General features: G+C 40.6%; 1 protein-coding gene across 1 annotated transcript in view; it reads right to left on the bottom strand.

The window, feature by feature from the left end:
• The window catches only part of TLN2 (talin 2), a 177700-nt gene that overhangs the window by 55976 nt on the left and 98788 nt on the right, over positions 1–22936 (bottom strand). The window contains exons 39-42 of the mRNA XM_077828077.1: positions 16548–16718; positions 8082–8228; positions 3370–3471; positions 1071–1190 (exon numbers count right to left, since the gene is read on the bottom strand). Of these exons, the coding sequence (XP_077684203.1) occupies positions 1071–1190; positions 3370–3471; positions 8082–8228; positions 16548–16718 (540 nt within the window). The remainder of the gene's footprint in view (positions 1–1070; positions 1191–3369; positions 3472–8081; positions 8229–16547; positions 16719–22936) is intronic.

Consider the following 22936-nt stretch of genomic DNA (forward strand, 5'->3'; position numbering starts at 1 on the left):
TTTGCTAATTTGTAACATTCCTAAGAGAAAACTAGTGCCCAAGATATTTCACAAAAAGTGAGATAAAAAGGGATAAGAACAGTAGAAACGAACTTGTTTAAAAACTTAAATATTAGTAGAAAATGTTTTGCTGTATTCCGCAGCTCTTATTCACATACACTTTGGATGAGCAATGCTGCAACAGAATGCACGTTAGAGCCTACATGTATACATATGTATACTGTATTGTTCCAGGATGTGTCTGTATTGTAAATAAATATCTAACAACAGATGTTTTCCACAGGTGGCCGTATGCCACAGTCGTGAAAGTGGTGCAAAATGGGTAATGGCAAACAGTAGCTGACTTATGATTCAACTGTGATGAAAACGAAGATGACAATATTTTGGACTTTATGCCAACACGATGGAATGTAAACATTTTCTACTAGTTCCCCTTCCCTTCAGAGAAAATAATAGCATTAAAGCTTTTATCTGGTTGTGTGTGCTGTATGCTTGAATCGACTCTTTTTAAAAGGTACTGATGGAGTGCTAAAACAGATAGGCCCAAACCTGAAATCTGATGGAAGAGAGAGGTTTGAGTACAAATCTCCAGATCTGAAACTGCACCTTTGGTTCTGATCCAAACCACAGAACGGGGCCTATAATGCAATGTTAGGCCCATGTGGAATCCTTCTGAAAATCCCATGTGTCTTACTACCCAATATTTCCAGTGTCAATGGGACAGAGACTGTATCTTCCTACATGTTGGACAAACAGATGGTTGACAAGACTGAAGTACAGTAAACAGAATTTTCCTGTCTGGGAAAATATTTACTGTATTCGTTTTAAATGATCTCAGAAATGTTTCAGAGAAAACACCCCTACTACCAGAAGGTTGTAGCCCTATTTTCTATTTGACTGCACAAGAGAAGACTCAGACTTGGGGATAACTGCAGCTGCATTATAGCAACTGGGTGGACTACTGTCTTTGGTTACCGTACCTCCCCCTCCCCCCCATATTAAAGTGCAAGAGAATACTTAATGTTGACACCACTGTGCATTCAGAGTTTAGAGGTCTAAAAACTGCAGACCTCCTCTGGTTCAGCTGTGGCTGCTGCCATTCGGCCCTGGAGAGCCAAATGCCCATAGTCATTGGTCATTTGTGATGCAAGTCCTCCCAACTCCTCCGGGTTAGTAACCGACTTAGTCATCTGAAAAAAGAAAACAAGCAATAAAACAATGACAGGCATAAAACCAGCTTGTTAATACTCCACACTGCCTAGAAGCACACAAGTATGTTTTTGCAGCACCAGTGATAGGGTACCTCCTGCTGTTTTAGCAATTCAGTTTCCAGCTAGAATTCTATGAGCGGAAAAGACAAGCAAACATGCTTTATTAGAACCACAGTAACTAGACACCCACAGAACACAAAGTAACTGAGGAGCAGTTAGAAATGGAAATATACTCCTCAGTACAGTAAATGACTGCAGAAGTACTCTACTCTCAGCTTAGTAGGTGAATTTGGGGAGGGGTAGACAGGGGCGAAGAGTGCTTCACACTGCATAACAGCAGCCTCTCCATTTGGCTGATGGGCTAAGTAACCCACTCTCTTCTAGACCCTCCTCAGCCCACTGATGGTCACCATGATGTGGAGTGGAAGGATCTTAAGTGGATCCTAAGACTCACAGAACGTGAAAGACCTCTGGGGCAAGATGGAAATGGCTGGAAATGTACAAAATGAAGAGTTTCTGATTTGGGAGCACAAAACGTGAAACTATCCCTGGAATATCTGCCAACTCTGTGAAGGTGACATTGTTCCATTTCTGATAGTGAAAACAGATGAAAGGAGTGATATTCCAGCCTTTGGATAAAACCACAAACTGGCCTTAGACAAATTCCTAATGTGCACAGAGAAGAGCTAACTGCTTTCTGTTGAAACGACAACTTACTACAGTACCTGCAAAGATTCTCTCTCTCTCTTTTTTTTTTTTTTGGCAAAACCAATTTTTTTTTTTGCACAGCAAGGTAGGGTAGTGTGCAATAATATTATCCTTATATTTAAAAAAGGTAGCATATTATTTACTAATGGATGAACACTGTTTATTATATTAACCATTACTACGACTCATCAGAATCAAGGAAGGGCCTACTTAGCCAAAGGTCCCTCCCCACTTCATTTTATGTCCAACTGAATCACAGCATCAAGAATTCTGTGAGAGAAAACAAGAATTTGACCATTGCTCATTTCATGAATTTAACAATTGTCTTACAAAGGTTTGATTTTAATTAAGGGATAAAGTTAAAGAATAATTAAGCATCACACCCCAAAGGGCTAATGTAGGTCACCAAGAAACTTATGATAGGACAAGATTCCAATGATTTGAAGGGTTGATTAAAGCTCTTTCAACACGTACCTTCATTTGTTTCTCATATAAAGTAAGCCTCATGAGAAGTACTTGAAATCACATTCCACTAATATATACATCTCATGCCAAAGAACCACTGTTAACACAGACTTCCAAATTCGATGGCTTTTCTCATTACAGGAGGAGGAATATAGCCTCTTTTAAATTGTAAAACTGGCTAGAAAAGGTCTATTTAAAACCAGCTGGGGAGTGTTAACAGACTGCTTCACGAGCAAATTAACGAAATGAATTGGTTGGTCTTAGTTCAGTCTTTAGTGGAAAGAAATCCTCAGCTGTAAAATGTTCTGGCACAGTCAAACCATTGTTTCAAGACAGGCTCAAGTAACAGACCAGCTCAAGTATTATTCTCTTGATGGGGGTATAAATCATATCAACATCTACAACAGTCTAAATCAGTTAGGCCCAAAACAGATCAATAATGACACGGTGGACAGAGTTTTGCACTACTGCTATTCCTAACTTTATTCTCTCCCCAGTAATCAGCATAACTTTCTTTTTGCTTCACTTCATTTGTTCCTGAATGCTATATTTCTACCCCATTCCCTCCACCCTCTTCATCATGGAGGCATCTCTTTTGGTTACTGTCAAGTTCTAGCACAGGCCTCCTAAGGTGTTCTCTCCTGTTTTCATAGCTTGTTTTTTTGGGCAACAAGGTACAGAGAATAGCATATACTCTTTAAAGCCCCATACTTTGAGTTAACTAGAGAGAGATCCAACAGAATGACTCTGCTGGTAGTACACTCCTGTCCATCATGCAATCAGGTTCCAATGAAGAAGTCCAGGAAACGGAGTCAACACCCCGATTTTGCCTACCCACAAAACAGATCAACTGGAAGTCAATGTCACAAAGAAGTGGCTCCAGTTGGAATTGGTTCAGATTAACCCTACAGCAGTTTGAATTTCTTACACATACTCAGCAGTTGTTACCCAGCTATTTTATAGAACTCTTGCTAGTTTCTCTTACCATTTCCTGTGCTGTTACAGCAATGGCTTTAGAATATTTCACTACAGTAGTTTGATAATCAACAAATGTTCCCTTTGGATCTGAAGGTGTGCCCTCATCCAGCTGTGGAGAGAGGGGAAAACATGAAAGCAATGACAGGCATGCAGGACATGCATATTACTAAACTTTTCAGTCTAGTACTGCAATTGTACAACACAGAGTTAAACACAAAATGAGTTCAGATGTACAGTAAAGCTTCGTAGCTTATATCACTAATTTCATGTCATTTGTATAGAATATGCAGTTTAGTGCCCACATAGTCAACAAGTCCTGACTTTCTTCCCAAGTTCACTTTTTCTTTTAGTTTCCCTAACCCGCAGCCCATTAGATCTAAAAATGATTGTACAATGATCACAAGACAGATCTTTCACCTGAATAGTCCCTATAACATTCCTTTAGGCCATGCCATGAAACTTTCCATTCCGCATATCACTCAGCTACCAAAATGCCAGAGACTGAGTAAAATTAAACAAGAAACCTTGCATAAATAAATTGTTTAAATTTTTTTTTGTTAGCAAGAGACAATGGAAAACGTACTTGCTTAATAGATTAAACTTCTCCATATCTTCCTTTTGAGACTAGCATACTCCCAACTTACTAGTTATGTTTTTCTCATAAAGACTTGCTAATTATCTTAGGTAAAGACTCTTCAGACGTGGCTTCCTCCACTGTGTTCCTCAAGTTCATCTCATTTTCCCCGCCATGAAGTAAAACCAGACTAACTCGTTTTAGAAGACAACATGACAGAAAATAGCATCCAGAATTTATAGGACTACTATATGCATTTCTGTCACAAAAGGTACTTCCCCAGACAAGAAAATAAAGATTACAGTTTTGAGACACTCCCCTTCAAGGGAAGATAATTGCTAACCCATCCTTCTGATTTCTCTTCCTAGAAAGACCCACATACTTGGTTGCTATGCAACAGCTTTCAACTTGTTATTTTGTGTTAAAATTGGCAAACTCCTCTACATATGGATATGCAACCAGAGTGTCATTTAAGAAAACCTGGGGGCAGGGAGAGGGAGATGTTTTAGCATAAAGAACATTATATGGGATATTATATCCTGAAAAGTTGAATGTGTGTGAGTGAGCATGCAAGAAGTGAAAAACATAATGGAGGACACAGACTGATGAAAAGCCTGGCTGAGGGGAAGGAAAATAACTGTCCATTTTTCCCCATAGCGAATGACCACTGATATATTAGTTAAGTTTTGTTTTCTCTTTGACCTTCATGTATTTCATTCAAGGGTAAGCTTCAATTCTTTGAGGTTGGTTCAAAATGAAGAAGCGAATGAGGAATCTGAACGAAGCGTTAATCATTGACAAAGTTCCGAGGGAAATTACTCCTAATCTCAAAATTCTGAAATGGCAGAGTTTTGTACCAACAATGTTTACCACATTCAACCTGACCTCAGAACTGAATCCTAATTGTGAAGAGTCTTCCAATAGGAGAAAAACATATTAAGTTTGGGATGGGTGGGGGGTAAGGGACAATGTTCATGAGAGAAGAATTGCTACAAACCCTGGCAGATAGAAAGGAAATTCTTAGCACATAGAGATAAAAATGGTCAAAGCAAAAACTGAAAATTACAGGCTGCAAACGTCATTTAAAGCAGATGCCATCTAAAATGACTCTTCTGTATGCGATTAAATCAAGCAGCCCAGCACTATGTCTCCAGCCAACTGAAGCACTGGGATACCATGCCATCAACCAGTACGCAGAGATATCTGAAAACAGTTATTTCCTCTTTGGAGCACGCTTTCTTTTTAATTTGAATATCAGAAATGTTTCTATCACCTGTTGTCATAAATATAAAGGGAAGGGTAAACCCCTTTGAAATCCTTCCTGGCCAGGGGAAAGCTCCTCTCACCTGTAAAGGGTTAAGAAGCTAAAGGTAACCTCGCTGGCACCTGACCAAAATGACCAATGAGGAGACAAGATACTTTCAAAAGCTGGGAGGAGGGAGAGAAACAAAGGGTCTGTGTGTCTGTCTATATGCTGGTCTTTACCGGGGATAGACCAGGAATGGAGTCTTAGAACTTTTAGTAAGTAATCTAGCTAGGTATGTGTCAGATTATGATTTCTTTAAATGGCTGAGAAAAGAATTGTGCTGAATAGAATAACTATTTCTGTCTGTGTATCTTTTTTGTAACTTAAGGTTTTGCCTAGAGGGGTTCTCTATGTTTTTGAATCTAATTACCCTGTAAGATATCTACCATCCTGATTTTACAGGGGGGATTTCTTCATTTCTATTTACTTCTATTTTTATTAAAAGTCTTCTTGTAAGAAACTGAATGCTTTTTCATTGTTCTCAGATCCAAGGGTTTGGGTCTGTGGTCACCTATGCAAATTGGTGAGGCTTTTTATCCAACATTTCCCAGGAAAGGGGGGGTGCAAGTGTTGGGAGGATTGTTCATTGTTCTTAAGATCCAAGGGTCTGGGTCTGTAGTCACCTAGGCAAATTGGTGAGGCTTTTTACCAAACCTTGTCCAGGAAGTGGGGTGCAAGGTTTTGGGAAGTATTTTGGGGGGAAGGATGCGTCCAAACAGCTCTTCCCCAGTAACCAGTATTAGTTTGGTGGTGGTAGTGGCCAGTCCAAGGACAACGGGTGGAATATTTTGTACCTTTGGGGAAGTTTTGACCTAAGCTGGTAAAGATAAGCTTAGGAGGTTTTTCATGCAGGTCCCCACATCTGTACCCTAGAGTTCAGAGTGGGGGAGGAACCTTGACACCTGTCATTTCAGAAACTTGTTATGTATATTGTTATCTTTATCAAATAAGAGAAAACAAGACCCAGTCTAAGTCTAAGAAGGGAGAGTCACTTCATGAGGAAAAAAACCTATGTTGTAATGCTAACCCAATACTACTCCAGTGTTCATTTTCAAGGCAGTTTAAACCATTTGCAAGACCAAAAAATTGAAAGGTCTAATTTTTGACTGTTTTCTTAAATACTGGCACACCACTCAATGGAATAGGTCTCCAAAATAACCCTACCCAACCAGTGCGATCAAAAGGGAATGATTTTGTGTCTACTGAAAGTGCAAGTTCCATCATGTGCATCGGTGCTATTTTGCAATTAATGCTAATAATCTCCTAGTTTTATGGTTTCATACAGTAGGGTTTGTTGTGATTGCTGGACCTACAAAGTCACCCTAACCTCAACTGTAAAAAGCATTTGAAAGTCTGTAATGTGTTACAACAACCATGAAAAACTGATCATGTTGTTTACAATACTGAATGTTTTAAACAGGTGCAAGAGAATGAAACAGAGAAACTGGGTCAGTCTAAACAAAAAAGGCCATGTCGCTATAATCCAACAACTGCTGAAATTATACCCGTTAAAAACAGATGATGTGGAGCTGGAAGTTAATGTAACAAAACGAGTGAGACAGACATTAGGCCTAATTGGTGGACAAAATAATGAGGTGAATGAACTATGCTGCCCACTTTTCCCCTTTTTGGGTTATTAAAAAGAGACTGAAAAAAAAAAAAACAAAAAAACACCTTCTCTCTCATCCGCATCCCAGCTCATCTCGTCTCATCACATCTTCCCTGTTTCCCAGACAGAAGGAACAAACCAGACTGACAGACTTTCTTCCACAAGGAAAGCCAGCTGGCCTTGCTCTTGTTTAAGTAACTTTGTTTTCACCTGTGAGTGCTGAAAGTCATCATATTACCAGGACATCCCGTCCTCAGCCCACCTGGGGGGAATATCTATTTACCAGCACTACAAAGCCACGTAGGATCCTGTATTGCATTCCCTTGTTGTGTTATCTTCTGTCCCACTATTTTGTTCCTCCTATCCTATCTCATTCTCCTGGCTTTGCATCAAATCCTGAAGTCAATCTTATTACATTCAAACAAACCTGTCTTGTCTAAAGAGAAAGGCTGCAACCAAATGATGGCCCTGACCAGACTGTAACTAACCAGTGTCCAAGCCGTAGGTGTCATGGTTTACTTGCCGGCAAAAGCATCCACTCGTAACTAAACAGTGTTCCAGAAACATCAGCCAAAGCCTATTTCACCCATCTTTTCTATCCTGTCACTCCTTCACCTTGTGTCTGTCTGTTTGTTAAGAACAGGACAAGTGATTGCTCTTCAGATCAGGACTGAGGATAAAATTAACCTTTTCCTTTTCATCAAGGAATCTTTTCCTTTTCATCTCGGAAAATAAGAGACACTGATATTTTGACTGCAAAAGGAGAGAGAGGCTTTGATAAGGTCTGATTAAGTTTGTTTCCATAATCACTCAAGCACAGTTTCAATACAAATGCTTGTTTTCATTTCTTGTTCTTTCTGGTGTTTAATCAATAAACTTTCAATTTGAATGAATGCTTTTTGAGTGTTTGCCAAGTAACTGAGTAAAAGCAAGGACTTTGTTTAAAAACCATGCCCAACCCACCTCTTACTTTAATGCAGGATAGTGAAAGAGTTTAGAAACTCTTCAGGCCTTTATGATCAATATCAACACAACAGGTTCCATCAGCACAGAAAGCTGAACTGACTTAACACTGGCCATTTAAGGAACATTTAGCATTCAGCTCTCTGAACTACTTCAGTGGTACAATGGAACGTATATTAAATGTGAAGCAATTGTTGCCAGTATCATCTAGAATAACCATTACTTTCCTTCCATGTAATCTGGGGTTGCTACGTACCCAGTACTCACCTTGCTCATGGCCTCAGCTATTGAGTCTACCATACCTCCAACCATGCCCACTTCACTGGCAGCTTCATTCAATGTAACCATTATATCATCCACTGCCTCCTTCATCAGCTGAGCAGCCTCTGTGATTGCATCATGAGTGTGAGATGCCTGTACAGGGGACAGTAAGAGAAGAGAGATAATATTAAGGACTCATCTCTGCAGGAGTAGTCATTTGTTCTGCAAGCAATGCTTATTATGGCAACATCTCGTGGCGATTTTAACCACACCTCTTTGAAAATCTCATTTCAAGCTAAACAGGAAAGAGACTGATTCATGATACATATCAATCTCATATGAATGAGAATGCCTCTTTAAACAAGACCATGCCTCACTCACTCAATATACCCTAAATTCAGAGTAGTTTAAAACAGAGCAAGCCCTTTTCCCTGACAACAGATTAAGGAAAATGATCACCATGTAAATGCAGTGGAAATGAAGCTAAAGAAAGGCAACAGATCATTCCAGTTTTAAGCTGGTTCAGAAAAGGCCTTGTCATAAATGGTAGCTGTATGGGTCAAATGTGCTTAATCTTTACCGATTATGTACCTGACGAAAGCAATGGAAGCCACTTAGCAGGGATAATTTTAAACAACATTTAGGACATTGAAAACTGCATTGCTAAGGTCCCTGCCAGAAAGGCAGTAGGGCACCTAGTCTTTCAATATAGCCTGTTTATGCCACACGACCTGAAAATTAGATTAAAGCATAAGCAGAAAAGAAGAACATTTTGCACATACTGGGTTTGGAACGCATCCCACACATGTGCAATTAACAAAGCACTAGGTAGGAATTAAGACTCTTGAGAGATTCTTCCATAGCCATCTTTCTTGACACAGGTAATTAATCCAGAGTTCTATAATCAAAAACCCTCATCTCATATGATTAGGGTCTACATCAACAAGCTTGTCTGCTATTCAACTGAACCATATAATCAGTGAAAACTGAAAATCCAGGTAGAAACACACTTTTGTTTTTACACAAAGAACTTAAGAAAACAAGAGAAAATATGGAGAGGAGAACACGCTTTCCTTTAATGTGGGCATTTCTAAATTTCATTTTTCTATAGCATCTCCTGCCCAGAACAGGATTACATGTGTGACGCACTCTATATGATTTTATAAAAATATGCTAATGAGTGTGAATATAATATAACTGGAATATGCTTCATGCAAAAGGTCTTTTGTATGGTATCATTACAAAGCTTATAATATACTGAGTGTGGTCATCATATTTGTATAAATATATCACTCTTGTATCTGAAACTAGAAATATGAAATATAACTCTGAGGGCCTACTGTAATTATGCAAAACGTGGGCCATTAATGGTGGTTGGGAATCTTGATGGCTCCCATCAGCCAGGACAATTGACTGTGGATGGCTGTTTTCAGGCAGACCCTCCTGTGAGTCAGGCTGGGAGGAATGAAGGCTTGGAGTCTCACAGGAAATGTGATCATGTCACCTGGTACTGAAATCCATCTTAAACCTGGTGCTTTTCCACTGGGGACAGGGACAGCCGGGGGGAGAGGGAGTGGGGGTGGGGGGGACCGACCCAGAGAGACAAAGGATTCCCACCTTGTGCCAAAGCCAGATAAGGGGGTGGAACAGAACAAAGGAGGAGCCATCATGAGAAATCCCCTAGCTACCACCTGAGCTGGAATAAGGGCTGTACCAGGGGAAAGGATTGTGCCCCGACTAGGAAGGTGACTAGTCTGTGAAAGAAAATTATTGAAACATCTCTGAGGGTGAGATTTTATCTGTATTCAGTTTGATTAGATATAGACTTGTGTGTTCTATTCTATTTTGCTTGGTAATTCACTTTGTTCTGTCTGTTACTACTTGGAACCACTTAAATCCTACTTTCTGTATTTAATAAAATCACTTTTTACTTATTAATTAACCCAGTGTATGTATTAATACTTGGGGGGGGAGGGCAAAACAGCTGTGCATCTCTCTCTATCAGTGTTATAGAAGGTGAACAATATACAGGGTAAAACAGATTTATTTAGGGTTTGGACCCCATTGGGAGTTGGGCATCTGAGTGTTGAAGACAGGAACACTTCTGTAAGCTGCTTTCAGTTAAGCCCACAGCTGTTAGGGGACGTGGTTCAGACCTGGGTCTGGGTTTGCAGCAGGCTAGCGGGTCTGGCTCAAACCAGGCAGAGCACTGAAGTCCTAAGCTGACAGGGCAGGAAAGCAGGGGCAGAAATAGCCTTGGCACATCAGGTGGCAGCTCCCCAGGGAATTTCTGTGATCCAACCCGTCACAACATGCTTTTCAGTCACTTATAAATTGAAGAGAACAGGAAGTTTTAAGGCAAGATTTAAACAACGGAAGTGACTCCAGGTCAGAGAGAAAGAAAGAGCAAGCGCAACACACACAAAATCTTTTACCAAGGAGAAGTTCAGTGTGAGTTTAAGTTATAGCCAGGAGCTGATAGAGTGAAGACAGCCAAGATAAGGCTAAGCCTTTACGCTAACAACAAGGTGACCTAGAGGGATAAAAGAAATATAGAAGAGAGCTGGGGATAAGGCCTGGAGCACGCCCCACAATCTATGGAAGTTGTAAAGCTTCAACCAAAGGTGAAAGACGAGCAGTTAAAAGGGGAGGTTTCAGACGAAGAGAGGGAGGGAAGGGGACAAAAATGATTCCTTGCTCAAGGTACCCAAGGTTTATAGTATTGGCCACACTGAGGTCAAGTAGAGTTGATGAAGAGGACTCAATACATTTTAAATTATCTTGGTTCAAAACACCATAGGTAATAGTCAGGGCAGGACAGGCAGCTTTCTCGTCCAAAAGAAACATTTCAGAAAAACTCCTTACTAACCTCATTCTTCAACACTGTTGGATCATCAACTGCTTTGACAAATTTTACTGACAAATTAAGAAAATGAGAGCAATTTACTATTAGGTTTAAGAAGAGTATGTTATAACAGTTAGGCATGTTTCAGAAACAGTATTAACTGGGTTGAATGTGCTTTGGACCAGATTATTGTTAGAACTTAAAAAAGACTCAAAATTTGAAGTACAAAAAGGGACTACATTTCCGTGATCGCCTACTTTGACCAGCTCCACTTAATATAGTATATCAGATGAGTAATTCACACAACCCATTGCTATTATAAACAGCTTAATGTATATGCTTGTGATGAGGCATAGCAATATGCCTGTTGATCTACTGCTAATACAGGGACCAAAGGGAATGAGCTAGTCTTTCTTGGCCCTGCAATTCTTTCAGCTGAATCCACATTAATTTTTTTCTTCAGTTTGAGATATTTTCCAGAGAGACCTGTACACCTTGAATTTTCAACTCTCCATAGGCTATTACCCCAGCCCAAACACACGAGCTGAAGCTGGCAGAAATATCAATACCTCCTTATAAAGCACGCATAAATGAACTGTGCTCTCATCTCCTCTTCATGCATGCATACTCCTGGGAAAGCTAATGGCACTGGTAAAAATGTTTCAAGGGAAAATATAGCCCCCCCGCCCCTTTTCCCCAAACAGCCCAAAGATAATGAAGAAATTTCTTTTACATAAAGGGAATAAGGTGACAAAGTTTGATTTCTGAACGCAAGCAACATAGCTCAGATGATTTAGTTAAGTCCAGTGAGGAGCTTCATGCATATGTAGTTCAGCCTTCATCCTCCATCATTTCCCTTTGCATTTTTGCTGGTATCATCTTCCTTCCTGTGCTTCAGTTATTTTTAGGCAAACCTTCAGTGACAGATACAACATCTAGGTATTGTGCACACTGAAGAGATTAAGTATCTTGTAGGGAAACAAAACAATTAAAAATATATAAAATTTAAAGCTGAAAGCTCTGCTTGGTTTGAATGAATTATCAAGCAGCAGTTCTTTATTTATTACATTTGTTCCTCCTCTGTATTTCATTTCAGTGACGCAACAAGCTTCAGAAAAGGTTTCCTTGTCAGGCATCTTCAGAACAGATGGAACCATCTTTGTTCACTCTACTATACAAATGTAAACTGAGCAGCCAAGCGCAAGCAGCAGAAAAGGTAAACAATGGCTGCATTGATCAGAAGTCTTTTCCAGGCTACACAATAGACTTGCGTGTATGTGGCAAAGTGAAGTATAAAAGCTTATGTATGCAAGTATTGGCTCACCTGGTGGCACTGCCATTGGACATACTCAAGCTAATGCAGTATTTTTTTAAGCATTAAGTTCTAAATTAACTCTTGCAGGAGTCATTAAATATCAGCCCTGATGTTCTTTGATATTGCCAACAATTGAGGATACAGTGTTTGTATTTGCCTATCATCTCTGCCCTATATCCTAGGTCTGTGATACTGCATTATTCTATGTCAATCATAATGCCTAATTCATTAATCAAGAAGAAGTGGAGGAGGGGAATGAAGGAAATCAGTGTTTACTGAACAAGATGAGGCAATAGGCAATCAGAGCAAACCCTGAAGAAGAAACAAGCCAACAGCCAAACATGCTCGCTACCACTTTTTAAAACACACTGTGGGATTTAGATAATATAAGTTGAAACATACAATCACTATCCGATTTATTTAAATACCATAGCGGTGTTGCGCTTTTTTTTTTTTGAAGTACTATGAACAATTCAGACTGCATGAATGTGTGAGTGAGTACAGATGGGACAAAAGTGTTAGGATTAAACTGTGCAACTGCAGTTGCTCGGAAAGAAGAGCTGGTAGCAGACAAACCTGAGGACACCAACTGGACTCAATCAACTTCTGAAGTCTCACTGAGAAAACATTCTTAAAGGGAGTGCTCAAGAGCCTGCAGCTCAACAGTGCAAGGGAAGACGACTTACATACGGACAGAATGGCTCCATGGAATGGGAACGCAATAAGCAGCTCTCACCTCAATGCCTTTGTTCAGAATCCAGCTCAGATTGGAAATGGCCAGAAGTTAACATTCAAGAGATATTTAGATGCCTCCATTAAATCATTCTGCAGGTGGCAATCCCATTTTGTGGATTCATCCAGAAAGGGTCACCTGACAGACAAGGGTAGGTGCCACTGCCTCCAACAGACAATGGGTATTAGCAAACCTAAGGCCCATCCTATTCTGCACTACACTGGAGGAAAACTCCCCACACTATTGCTCAGCCCAAAAGGCAAGTATCTCTGGAGGCTAGTGCCCACCATGAAGTAACATTGGTCCCATGTCATCTGAGACTTCTTCCTGAAGTATGGTACTCCTGAGGGCATTCTGCGCCAAAAAATAAAAAATTCTGCAAATTTTGTTTGTCAAATAAATGTGGAGGCTCCAGCATGGCGTTGGGAGCACAGGCCACTGGCTGCACAGAGGTAGGAGATCACTGTGCAGAGCTCCCCCTCCAGGACACGGACTCAGTGGTGAGGCTTCACTCAACCATGACACAATGCAAGGACCGGACCTGCCCCAGAAACACCCCAGGGCCCTGCCCCTCCATGACAGGTGCACCAGGTGTGGGTAGGCAGGCTCAGTAAGCCAGGATCCAAGTGCTGGGGGATCCAGGTGTGGGTTGAGAGGGTTCTTTGTGGGGCAATCTGGGTCTGGGAGGCTCAGTGAGGGATCCAGGTGCAGGGGGGATCTGGATGCACAGGGGCTTGTTGGAGGGCTCTGGGTGCACCGGTAATGTGACTCTGCGAGGGGGGTCCATCCAAGTGAAGGTGGTTGGGGCTGGGAGGGGGGGTGTTCTGGGTGTGGAGGGGTAGAACTCAGCAAGTAGGTCTGGGTGTGGGGGGGTTCAGTGGAGGGGCTCCAGATGCTGGGGGAATGGGGGTCATTGGGGTGGAGATCCAAGTGCAGCTGGTTGGGACTCACTAGGGTGGGGATCCAGGTGGCTCGTTGGGGTGGTCCAGGTACAGGGGGAATGGGGCTCGTTGCGGAGGGTGTTCTGGGTTCTGGCAGTGAGGCTCACCAGGAGGGTCTGGGTATGAGGGGACTGGATGCATGGGGATTGTGTAGATGGGGAAGTAGCTCCCTGTACAGTGATCCCTCCCCCTGCAGCTGAGAAGCAATGGATGCAGGAAGCGCGGGTTCGGGGGGAGGGAGGAAGGGACTTTGCAGAGCTTCCTACAACTGGGGGAGAAATCTGGGGGTGGGTCTGACACAGCCCTGGATGCCGTGCAGGGGAAGAGAAAGTTCCGTCCTCCCCAGCCCAGCCGGGACTAACAGCTGAGCACGGCGCAGGATAGGAGCCACCAGCCGGATCTTCCCCAGTCATGCTCCCTGCCACACAGTGATTTACCTCTCTGCTGGCTGCTCTGGGCACCCGAAACCTACCGCTGGGGAGGATCACATGACTGCTCTTGGGTTCCCTTTGCTTCCCCATCAGAAAGTCATTTTTTCTGCGGGGAAACAAAGAAACCTGCGGGAGACCATTTCTATGCATGCGCACTCGCGCAGAATTCCCCCAGGAGTAAGTATGGGCAGTAGAGGAACCCATGCAAGGACAAAACTCTTGTGGTGTACGAATTCCTCTCCAGAATATGGACAGTGGAAAAAAACACTCCAAAACAAGTTTCTCGCACTTGGAAAGCTCAAAAAATCCTACCAACTTCAGTTGTGTTTATTGACCGTCATCACTCCAGATAAGGAACCTGAACCAGAATTCACTGAAATCAAATAGAATCCTTCTGTTGATTTCAATGAGCTTTGGCTCAGATACAAAGGAAACCTTTTTGCACCTGACCATCTCTAAATGGGTATTAGTGTGTTAGCCTATGTGTAAAGTAGTTTTAGTTACCCAACTGCTTTCTAAATGAGATACAATTTTATAATACATTGTTCTAAATCCCTCAGCCCTATCACCATTTGAAAGCCTCAGAGTTCAAAAACAATTTACATGCACCAGTTAGGCATGGGATTCTTCCTAAACCACATGCAGAACACACCATGGAAATGCAAACCCTTCATGAGGCTGGAAAGAAGCAGCTAGCCAAAGAAGGCAGGACACAACCCAAAGAACAGCAGAGGCAGAAGGTAAAAATACAAGTTATTCTGGCCAAGGACATGCTCTTGCAATTAGTACCCAGGAATTTCAAAACTAACAAGACTGGCTTTTAAGGTCTTGAGCATACCAATGCCCCATGCCCTCACACATCCCCAAGCATAAACTACAGGCAGTCCTCAACTTTACGACGTTCGACTTACGACGAACAGCACTTACGATGCTTCTGAATTGACACCCTGATTTGACTTACGACAATTGGTCCCACAATGGAGTGGACTGCAGTTCCAAGTTACGACGTAATTTTCAGGAACCAATTGTGTCGTAAGTCTGAGGACTGCCTGTACAGTAAAGAGTATTTTACTGACTATTCAAAAGGATGGGCTGAATTGACCCTGTCAGGATTCGAAGATTTGATTAAGTGTTCCAAACCTGATGCTTGTATCTCCAAGCCACCCCTTCTCTCTGCCCTGTTAACCACAGAAGCACCTTCACACAGCATGCATGGACTGTTTTGTTCAGGGATCTTGTTAAGCAATAAGATTTTTAAAATTATATTTTCAACCAAATATATATATTGAGGGTGGGTGGGGGGAGTACACAGTGATAATTTGTGTCCATCCTGTTTGTTATCTGCTGTAAATCAGTAGTGACATGCTGTACCATTAGTAACTCCAACACTGGAAAACTGGAGGCATTTTTTAGTTCATATATTGAGCAAGCACTGTTATATTCTAAACACCTCTAAATAAAATGGACATTATATTTGGCTCTGTTACTATGTATTCTTTATTTCCTGATCCTTAAAAAAGTACTTAGGGTTTTTTCCAAATACTTGGGGAGCCATTTTATAAATCAAGTTATTCCTTTTCTTCTACCAAAAGCATAAATGAGGCAAAATCTTTAAGTTATTCATCAGTTCACCTAGCATCTAATGTGTGAAAGACTTATTTCCTATACATTTTTCTGGAGGTCTTAATATACTGTTAACTTACAACAGCTTTGCAAAACTGTCAAATACTTGGAAACCAAGCACAAAATTCTATTTTCCTGTCCTTTACCATGACAATTATGGCGGTAATTAAATAAATTAATGAAAAAGTTAAAGCAGGCTAGTATACACTAAAGATGAATGCTTAATGTATATACATGCATTTTTCTATATCATATGCAACTAAAACTGTGTGTGCATGCTTAGAATATTATTCATAATACTTCACACAGCAGTCAGAATATAGTTTGCCCCGAATGATCTTAGCTTGCTGCTATTTTTCACAATTGAAAGGAAAACAACAAAGACTTAAATCCTTAGGAAAACAACAAACTTGCAGAAGGGCTTATCTGTGAGTCACCATTATGAGAAAATAAAATATCTGATAATTAACATACAATCCTATTGTCCACTGTTACTTTCCAGATTCCACTCTAACACTGCAGGATTCATTTCAGATGACTATTTCTAATGACCGCTCCCATTTCATTACACACATGTACTATACCTTGGGATTTCCTCCTCCTTCTTTGGCTGCATACAGCATCTGGAGGGCAGATTCTGCTAGTGTCTTTGTCTGGTCCAGGACAGTCATCTGTTGCTGATGATCTAGCATCTTGGATGCCACACCAACTGCAGCTAAAATCAGGGGTTCAAAGTAACTCGCCAGTTGCGTAACCTAAGACAACAGAGATGATGAAAAGCTTGTAATCCAGTTTCTGAGAGGACACAACATCCCTCTCTAATTAACATCAAGGAGATCTTTAGCTGTTTTTTGAGCATAATCTGAATAGCACAACTTCATAATCCTTCAGATTTGCATGAAATATAGTTCATTCCAATGTCTCCTAAGCTATTCTATCTCTTCTTCAGCTGTGAACGCTGCAATATAGCAATGCTTCCCTCTCAGATGTTCTCAACTTTGTGTGTGAGACTCTGACGTCAGATCCAATTGTTTTCAAAACTGACATGGAAGTCAGACAGTACTTAAGGGCATAAACCAAGACAGTCTCCTCCACCACATGGGGAAGGATCTGTAATTAAACGCTGGAATCTCTCATCTTTGGTTGCAGACAACAGAAAACAGAGTAGAATGGTATTGCACCTGGAATATCAGAAGAGATTTATTTGATCTCAGATAGACAGTCTGTATTTTTGAACCTTTCAGACAGTTACTGGCTCTATGAAGGAACAAACAAATTTCTCTGAAAGCCTCATTTAAGTCTTATCCCAGAAAAGAAAGACCCGAATGATTCAGAAACATTTTTTAAGATGCTATATTTTGCTGAAGGGCTAATATTGCTTCAGGATATAGTCTGCTATTCTATCATGAATAAGCAGGTCTGTAAGGGAGTGAAGTGGCCATATCACACGCTTATACTCTTAAGATAAGTGAGCGTCAATAGATTCAAGCACATAATAAGTATAGAAACAGAACTGGTTCTTATAAACAACATTTAAATGGAAGAATAAACAGTTTCTCAATTGACTATCAAAAACAGTTTGACAGAAGTTGTCCAATAGGGGTTAAATGGAATCAATACATTGTATATATTTCACTGCAGTACTTCAAGACCAATTCCACTGGTGATTTATACTGAGCTAGTTTATTCTGGTTTGACTTTTTTCCTGTACTGAGAGGTTCTTCAAAACCTCATGTAGTCTCATCCTTTCCCCAAATTACTCAACTAATTCACTGTTGTGTTGCTGAAGACCTTCCACTACCGGCTGAGACACAACTCACCAAAGCAAATGAGATTTTACTATGTAAAATCTACAACATAAAATGAAAATTTGACAGTGCACCTCTCATTTTGTGGATCATCTAGGGGTTCTTAAACTGGGGGTCATGACCCTTAAGGGGTCATGAGGTTATTATGTGGGGGTCACAAATTGTCAGTCTCCACCCCCAAATGCTGCTTTGCCTCCAGGATTTAGAATAGTGTTAAATATTTAAAAAAAGTGTTTTAAATGTATAAGGGGGTCGCACTCAGAGGCTTGCTGTGTGAAAGAGATCACCAACGCAAAAGTTTAAGAACTAATACAACATGAAGGGTCTTGGTTCCACTCTAGAAGTAACCAAGAAGGAGCAGGCTTTAAATCTCCTAAAAGATTAAAATATTCTGAGGCCAGACTGTCCTTCTCTGTAACAGAGGTTATAGGACTTCCCTAAATTAAATCCCATTGAGATAGAATCTATCTTTTAGAAAAATATCCTATCTTGATTTAAAAATTGCCTCTTATGGAGAATCTATCACAGCTGTTGGCAAGGAAGCCAGTACGACTTTGGACCTGCTTACTTCAAGGTAAGATATCACAACAGATAAATAGCAATCTATCGCGCACTGCTGAAACAGCATGTAGAATATTCCGGTTTCAGAGTAGCATAGCATGAAATAGCATGTAGAATATAGCGCACAGTTCTGCATAGCACAGAAATGGAAAGACATTAAAAGTGAAAGAACTTCTCTGAAAATCTATAAAAATGCTTAATTTTCTGCACTGACTGGCTTAGGAGGAAAAATCAGTAGTACATAAAAATATAATGTAGCTAAAAAGATGTTTATGTCTAATTCAGAAAAACATTGACTAAATGGATAATGGACAACTAATATTTGAAGCCTGGAAACATCCAAGTAATTCCTCTTCCTTATTTTGGTTACAAAAACATAAACAAGAAACAGGATGACACTAAGGAAAGGTAGGCCAAATATCAAGAGAGACTTTCTAAATGTGAGGTCTATTAAATGGTGCTCTATTAAAGGTCTATTAAAGTCTTCCAAAGGAAACAGTGGAAACCATATCACTTAATTCATTTAAAACAGTGGACATTCCCATAAAGAGAATAGTGGGTTTATTTGGTATATAAAGAACCACCATGCATGGGCAAGAGGATGGGGATGACTATTTAATATCACACATCTTTTCCATCTAGAGCAGTGATGCTCAGACTGTGGCTCTCTAATGTGTCTCCCGAGACTCTTTGGAGAACATGATATCAAAATGCTGTGATTTAATTATTAACCAGTCAAAGTTATTAACCAATCAGGATGCTTTTACTATCTTATTAACCAACTGTAGTTGATAAAATAATAATACTTGGTCAGTCGTTTTGCTTTATATATCTCTAAAAATCTAAATATTTCCCTGGTCAGACTGTTTAAATATGAATATATAGTACTGTAGTAAATGAAACAATGAATTTACTCTGTTGCGGCTCTTTTGGATAATGCTGATTGCTCCTTTAGCTCCTGAACCACTTAGGTCTGAGCATCACTGATTTAGAGTTTGAGATACTATGAGCCAAAGACAACACTGATCTAAGCACAGTACACAAAGTTGCTAGAAACCAAGGCAATATCAAATGCTTCAGTTATTTGATGATTATCCAAAACTAAATAGACACCAATAGACGTCAAGTGTTCAGAAAATCTAGCACGTGTAGACAAAAATAGAAGAAATAATTCTTTGCTTCTGTCTTTCACATGTTAAATGTGTTGACATAGAAAGATCACATTTATTGTTCTCAAAAGTAAAAGTATTTCAGAATATGGTAATAAATAATTTCTGAGAAACTGCTAAAACCCAATACATATAACTTTATTAGGTGGCAATGGTGGGTTTTTTATATTTAATATGCTAAACTAAAGCCCCAAGAGGAACAAATGTTTGTACACTACAACGCACATCTATTGTAGTAGGTATAGCACTGTGTCCGAGCCAGTGTTTTCCCCAGGAATTTAAATGGGGGAGGGGGTGTTCGAACTTCCGGGGGGGGGGGGCGGGGGTGACGGCCAATGAGGGGTGAGACCGTGAGGGTGAACGTGGGCTGTGTGGCACCATAGTAAAAACTGAAAAATGTTTCACTACCATTTTATTATATTTGACTTATGTTTTAAAATCATCACACAAATTAAAGTTGGCTGCTCAAGCCTTCTATGACGCACTACATCTACAGCCTTCTTGGTTTCTTGTTATAATTTTGCACAACTCTGTTAATGAACTTCTTGAATGCAATGCGTTCATCTTTGGTGGCTTCTCGTGTGCCCGGTACTTCCATTCCTTCAGTTGATACGCTCATTAGTTCATTCACATGATCAGGCAGAAGGCGACTTCTTTCAAAACACAAATTTCTATTCAATGATGAAAAAGAACACTCAACTGTAGCTGTTGTGACTGGGAGTAGCAAGAGATGAATTGCTACTTCTTTCATCCCAGGAAAGATAGCACAAAGATCGGGTCGAGCCACTAGTGATGATAAAAAAGAAGTTGAAGTCAAATTTTCATTCATTCGTCATATGATAGTCCACTCTGTGTTCAAATTCTCTACTCTGTCATGATCACATGGCAGCCCTATTGCTGGTAGTGCCTCACTCCACTCAACTGTCGGTGTTTATAGAACAGGGATCTATAAAAGCTCCGTAGAGGTTGAGTAGATTCTAGAAGTCGCTGTTGTAGATTTTTAAAAATCAAGTCTGTGTACTTTTTCAGTTGTCTTAACAAACACTTCTTGTCCTCTTCACTTAAGGATTCAATATAAATGCCTTCATTAGTCAACTTCTGGATTGAAGTCTTTGCCTCTTCCAGTACTTTTTCAATGGATTCAATGGATTTCTATTGCTGGACAAAGATCTACTACTGTTGTAGCAGACGCCTGGATGGCATTGTTTAATGACCCAAGTGGTTTCAACAGTAGACTTACAAGAGAAAGAATGGCAATAGTCTTCTCTGAACGTAGTAGCAAAAGTAATCCACCAGCCTCACTACTTAGATCCATCCCATCTTGGTAGATACTTTCCAAAGCCAGTAATAATGGCTGGAGTAATTTTAAGACAACAGCCAAGAGAAAGCCAGAGGGTTTTCCCAGGTTGGACTAATTTGAACCTCAGTCCCAGTGTATCTTCTCTATTTTCCAAGATATTCAGTCTTTTTGGACTCTTGCTGAAAAAAGAATATAATGAAGACATTAAATTTGTAGCTTTTTAAATGTCTTTTGAAGAGTCTGCAGCTCGTACTAGCGCTAGTTGGAGTCTATGGCCTCTGTAGTGTGCATAGGAGAGATTGGGGTTACACTTTTCTCTGAGCAAAATTTGTACTCCACCATGTCTTCCAGAGAAGCCTGCAGCTCCATCAAATGCACAAGCAGCCATCTGTTTGGGGTCCAAATGACAAGCATTTAACTCTTCTAAGATGTGGGTTGTCATAGATGCAGCTGATGTGTCTTCTGTAACTTGAACATCTAGAAATGCATCTACTGGCCTACCACGGACATCAAGATAACATACACAGTGACTTAATACTTGATGCCCATTTGCATCGGTGCATTCATCAGCCATGTATGCAAATGTTTTGAATGTGGTAAGAGAGAGTTCTTCACTTTTTCAACTGTTGAGTCTTTCTCTGTTGCACTACATGCTTCTACCCAGTCAGTTGAGTTTCTTGCAGAAAGATAGTGAGCATTTGCTGGTCTAGTTTGGAACCAGTGTTCAACTTCAGGATGAACAAGTGACAATGCACTTAACATTGGCCTCCAGTTTGTAGTGTGTGGTATCTCTTGCTTAAATAGAAAGTATGATGCCACAGCCATGTTTGTTCACATGAACTGTGTTGTGTCTCCAGCATTCTTGACAGCCTCATTAACACTCACCGGTGTTGTCCTTGTTCAGCGGAGACTCAGAGTTCAGAGGTGCTTTCACATGAGTTCACCTCCCAGGTGGGGGACAAGAAGGCACCTTGCTTGTTCCTCCAGCTGCTCACTGTTCGCTGAAGCCACTGTTGTTCGTTGCGCCACTGTTCACTCCATTGCTCTGTTGCCAATGGCCCTGAGCCATCACCTTCTGCTGTCACCTGCCACTGTGACCTCTGCAAGTTGGTCTCTTGAGGTTCCACCCAACTCTGTGATTTCAGCTGAGCTCTCAGTGGGGGAACCTCGCTGCTAGTGCAGACTGGGCCGTCTCTTTCACAGAAACACTGTCCCACAGCAGGTCTAAGCACTTAGACCTGATTATCAGTGATTTCAACTGTTGTGGTCACTTAACAAAAGACTATCTATGGAGCCTAATCAGCTCTGTCTTTAAACAGCGGAGAGAGGCAGGTCAAATAGTACTTGTGACTCAGGCAGACCAACAAGCAAAACATCTGTCCCCACCCTCTCTCGATGCCCTCAATCAGCACACGCTAAGTACAGTTCTACTGCCCTTTACTCATACAATAAGAACAACAACATTTCACACACACCCCACCCCGCATTCAAGTGATTTGTAACCCAACCCCAGCCAAAATCTATCACTTGGGCAACACAGCTCTGTTTGCTGGATACCTAGGTAGATTAGGTATGAATGTAAATACCATCTGGTCCTGAAGCCTTTTCCCCCAGCCCATCACTAGCTGTCAGGGAGAGCTCATTTAGACTTTGCTTACAAATCATAATTTGAAATTATTAGGTTGGCCAACATTACCGAAATGAATGCACTGACATGGTCATAAAAAACAACAGCTGTATAAGAAAGCTAGTCTATGTTCATACTTTTCAAATGTATTATACTTTTTCAGATACGCGCATTTTATCATACCCTTTATATGCTTTTAAAGTGTGTATTAATGTTTCAATTTCAATTCAAATTTCCAAACAATCACTACATTAGCAACACTGTATGTAACCAGTTCACAAAACAGGGATGGGGGTGTTGGGGAAATTCAGGAGGGGTGTAGGGAAATCCCTGGTCCGAGCCTCTCCATAATCTTTCTGTTCTGAAGACAACATTCAGTAGCAAATCTTCACTCGAATTGCAGGCCTGAGCCATGCTTCTTTTACAGTTAAATACATTTGGCAATTTTTAAATTGATACAAGTTGTATTGGTCTTTCAGTAACTCACCCATAACTAGACTTCTAAAGG

Source organism: Eretmochelys imbricata, chromosome 10 (assembly GCF_965152235.1).
Source record: "Eretmochelys imbricata isolate rEreImb1 chromosome 10, rEreImb1.hap1, whole genome shotgun sequence".
Classification (NCBI taxonomy): Eukaryota; Metazoa; Chordata; order Testudines; family Cheloniidae; genus Eretmochelys; species Eretmochelys imbricata.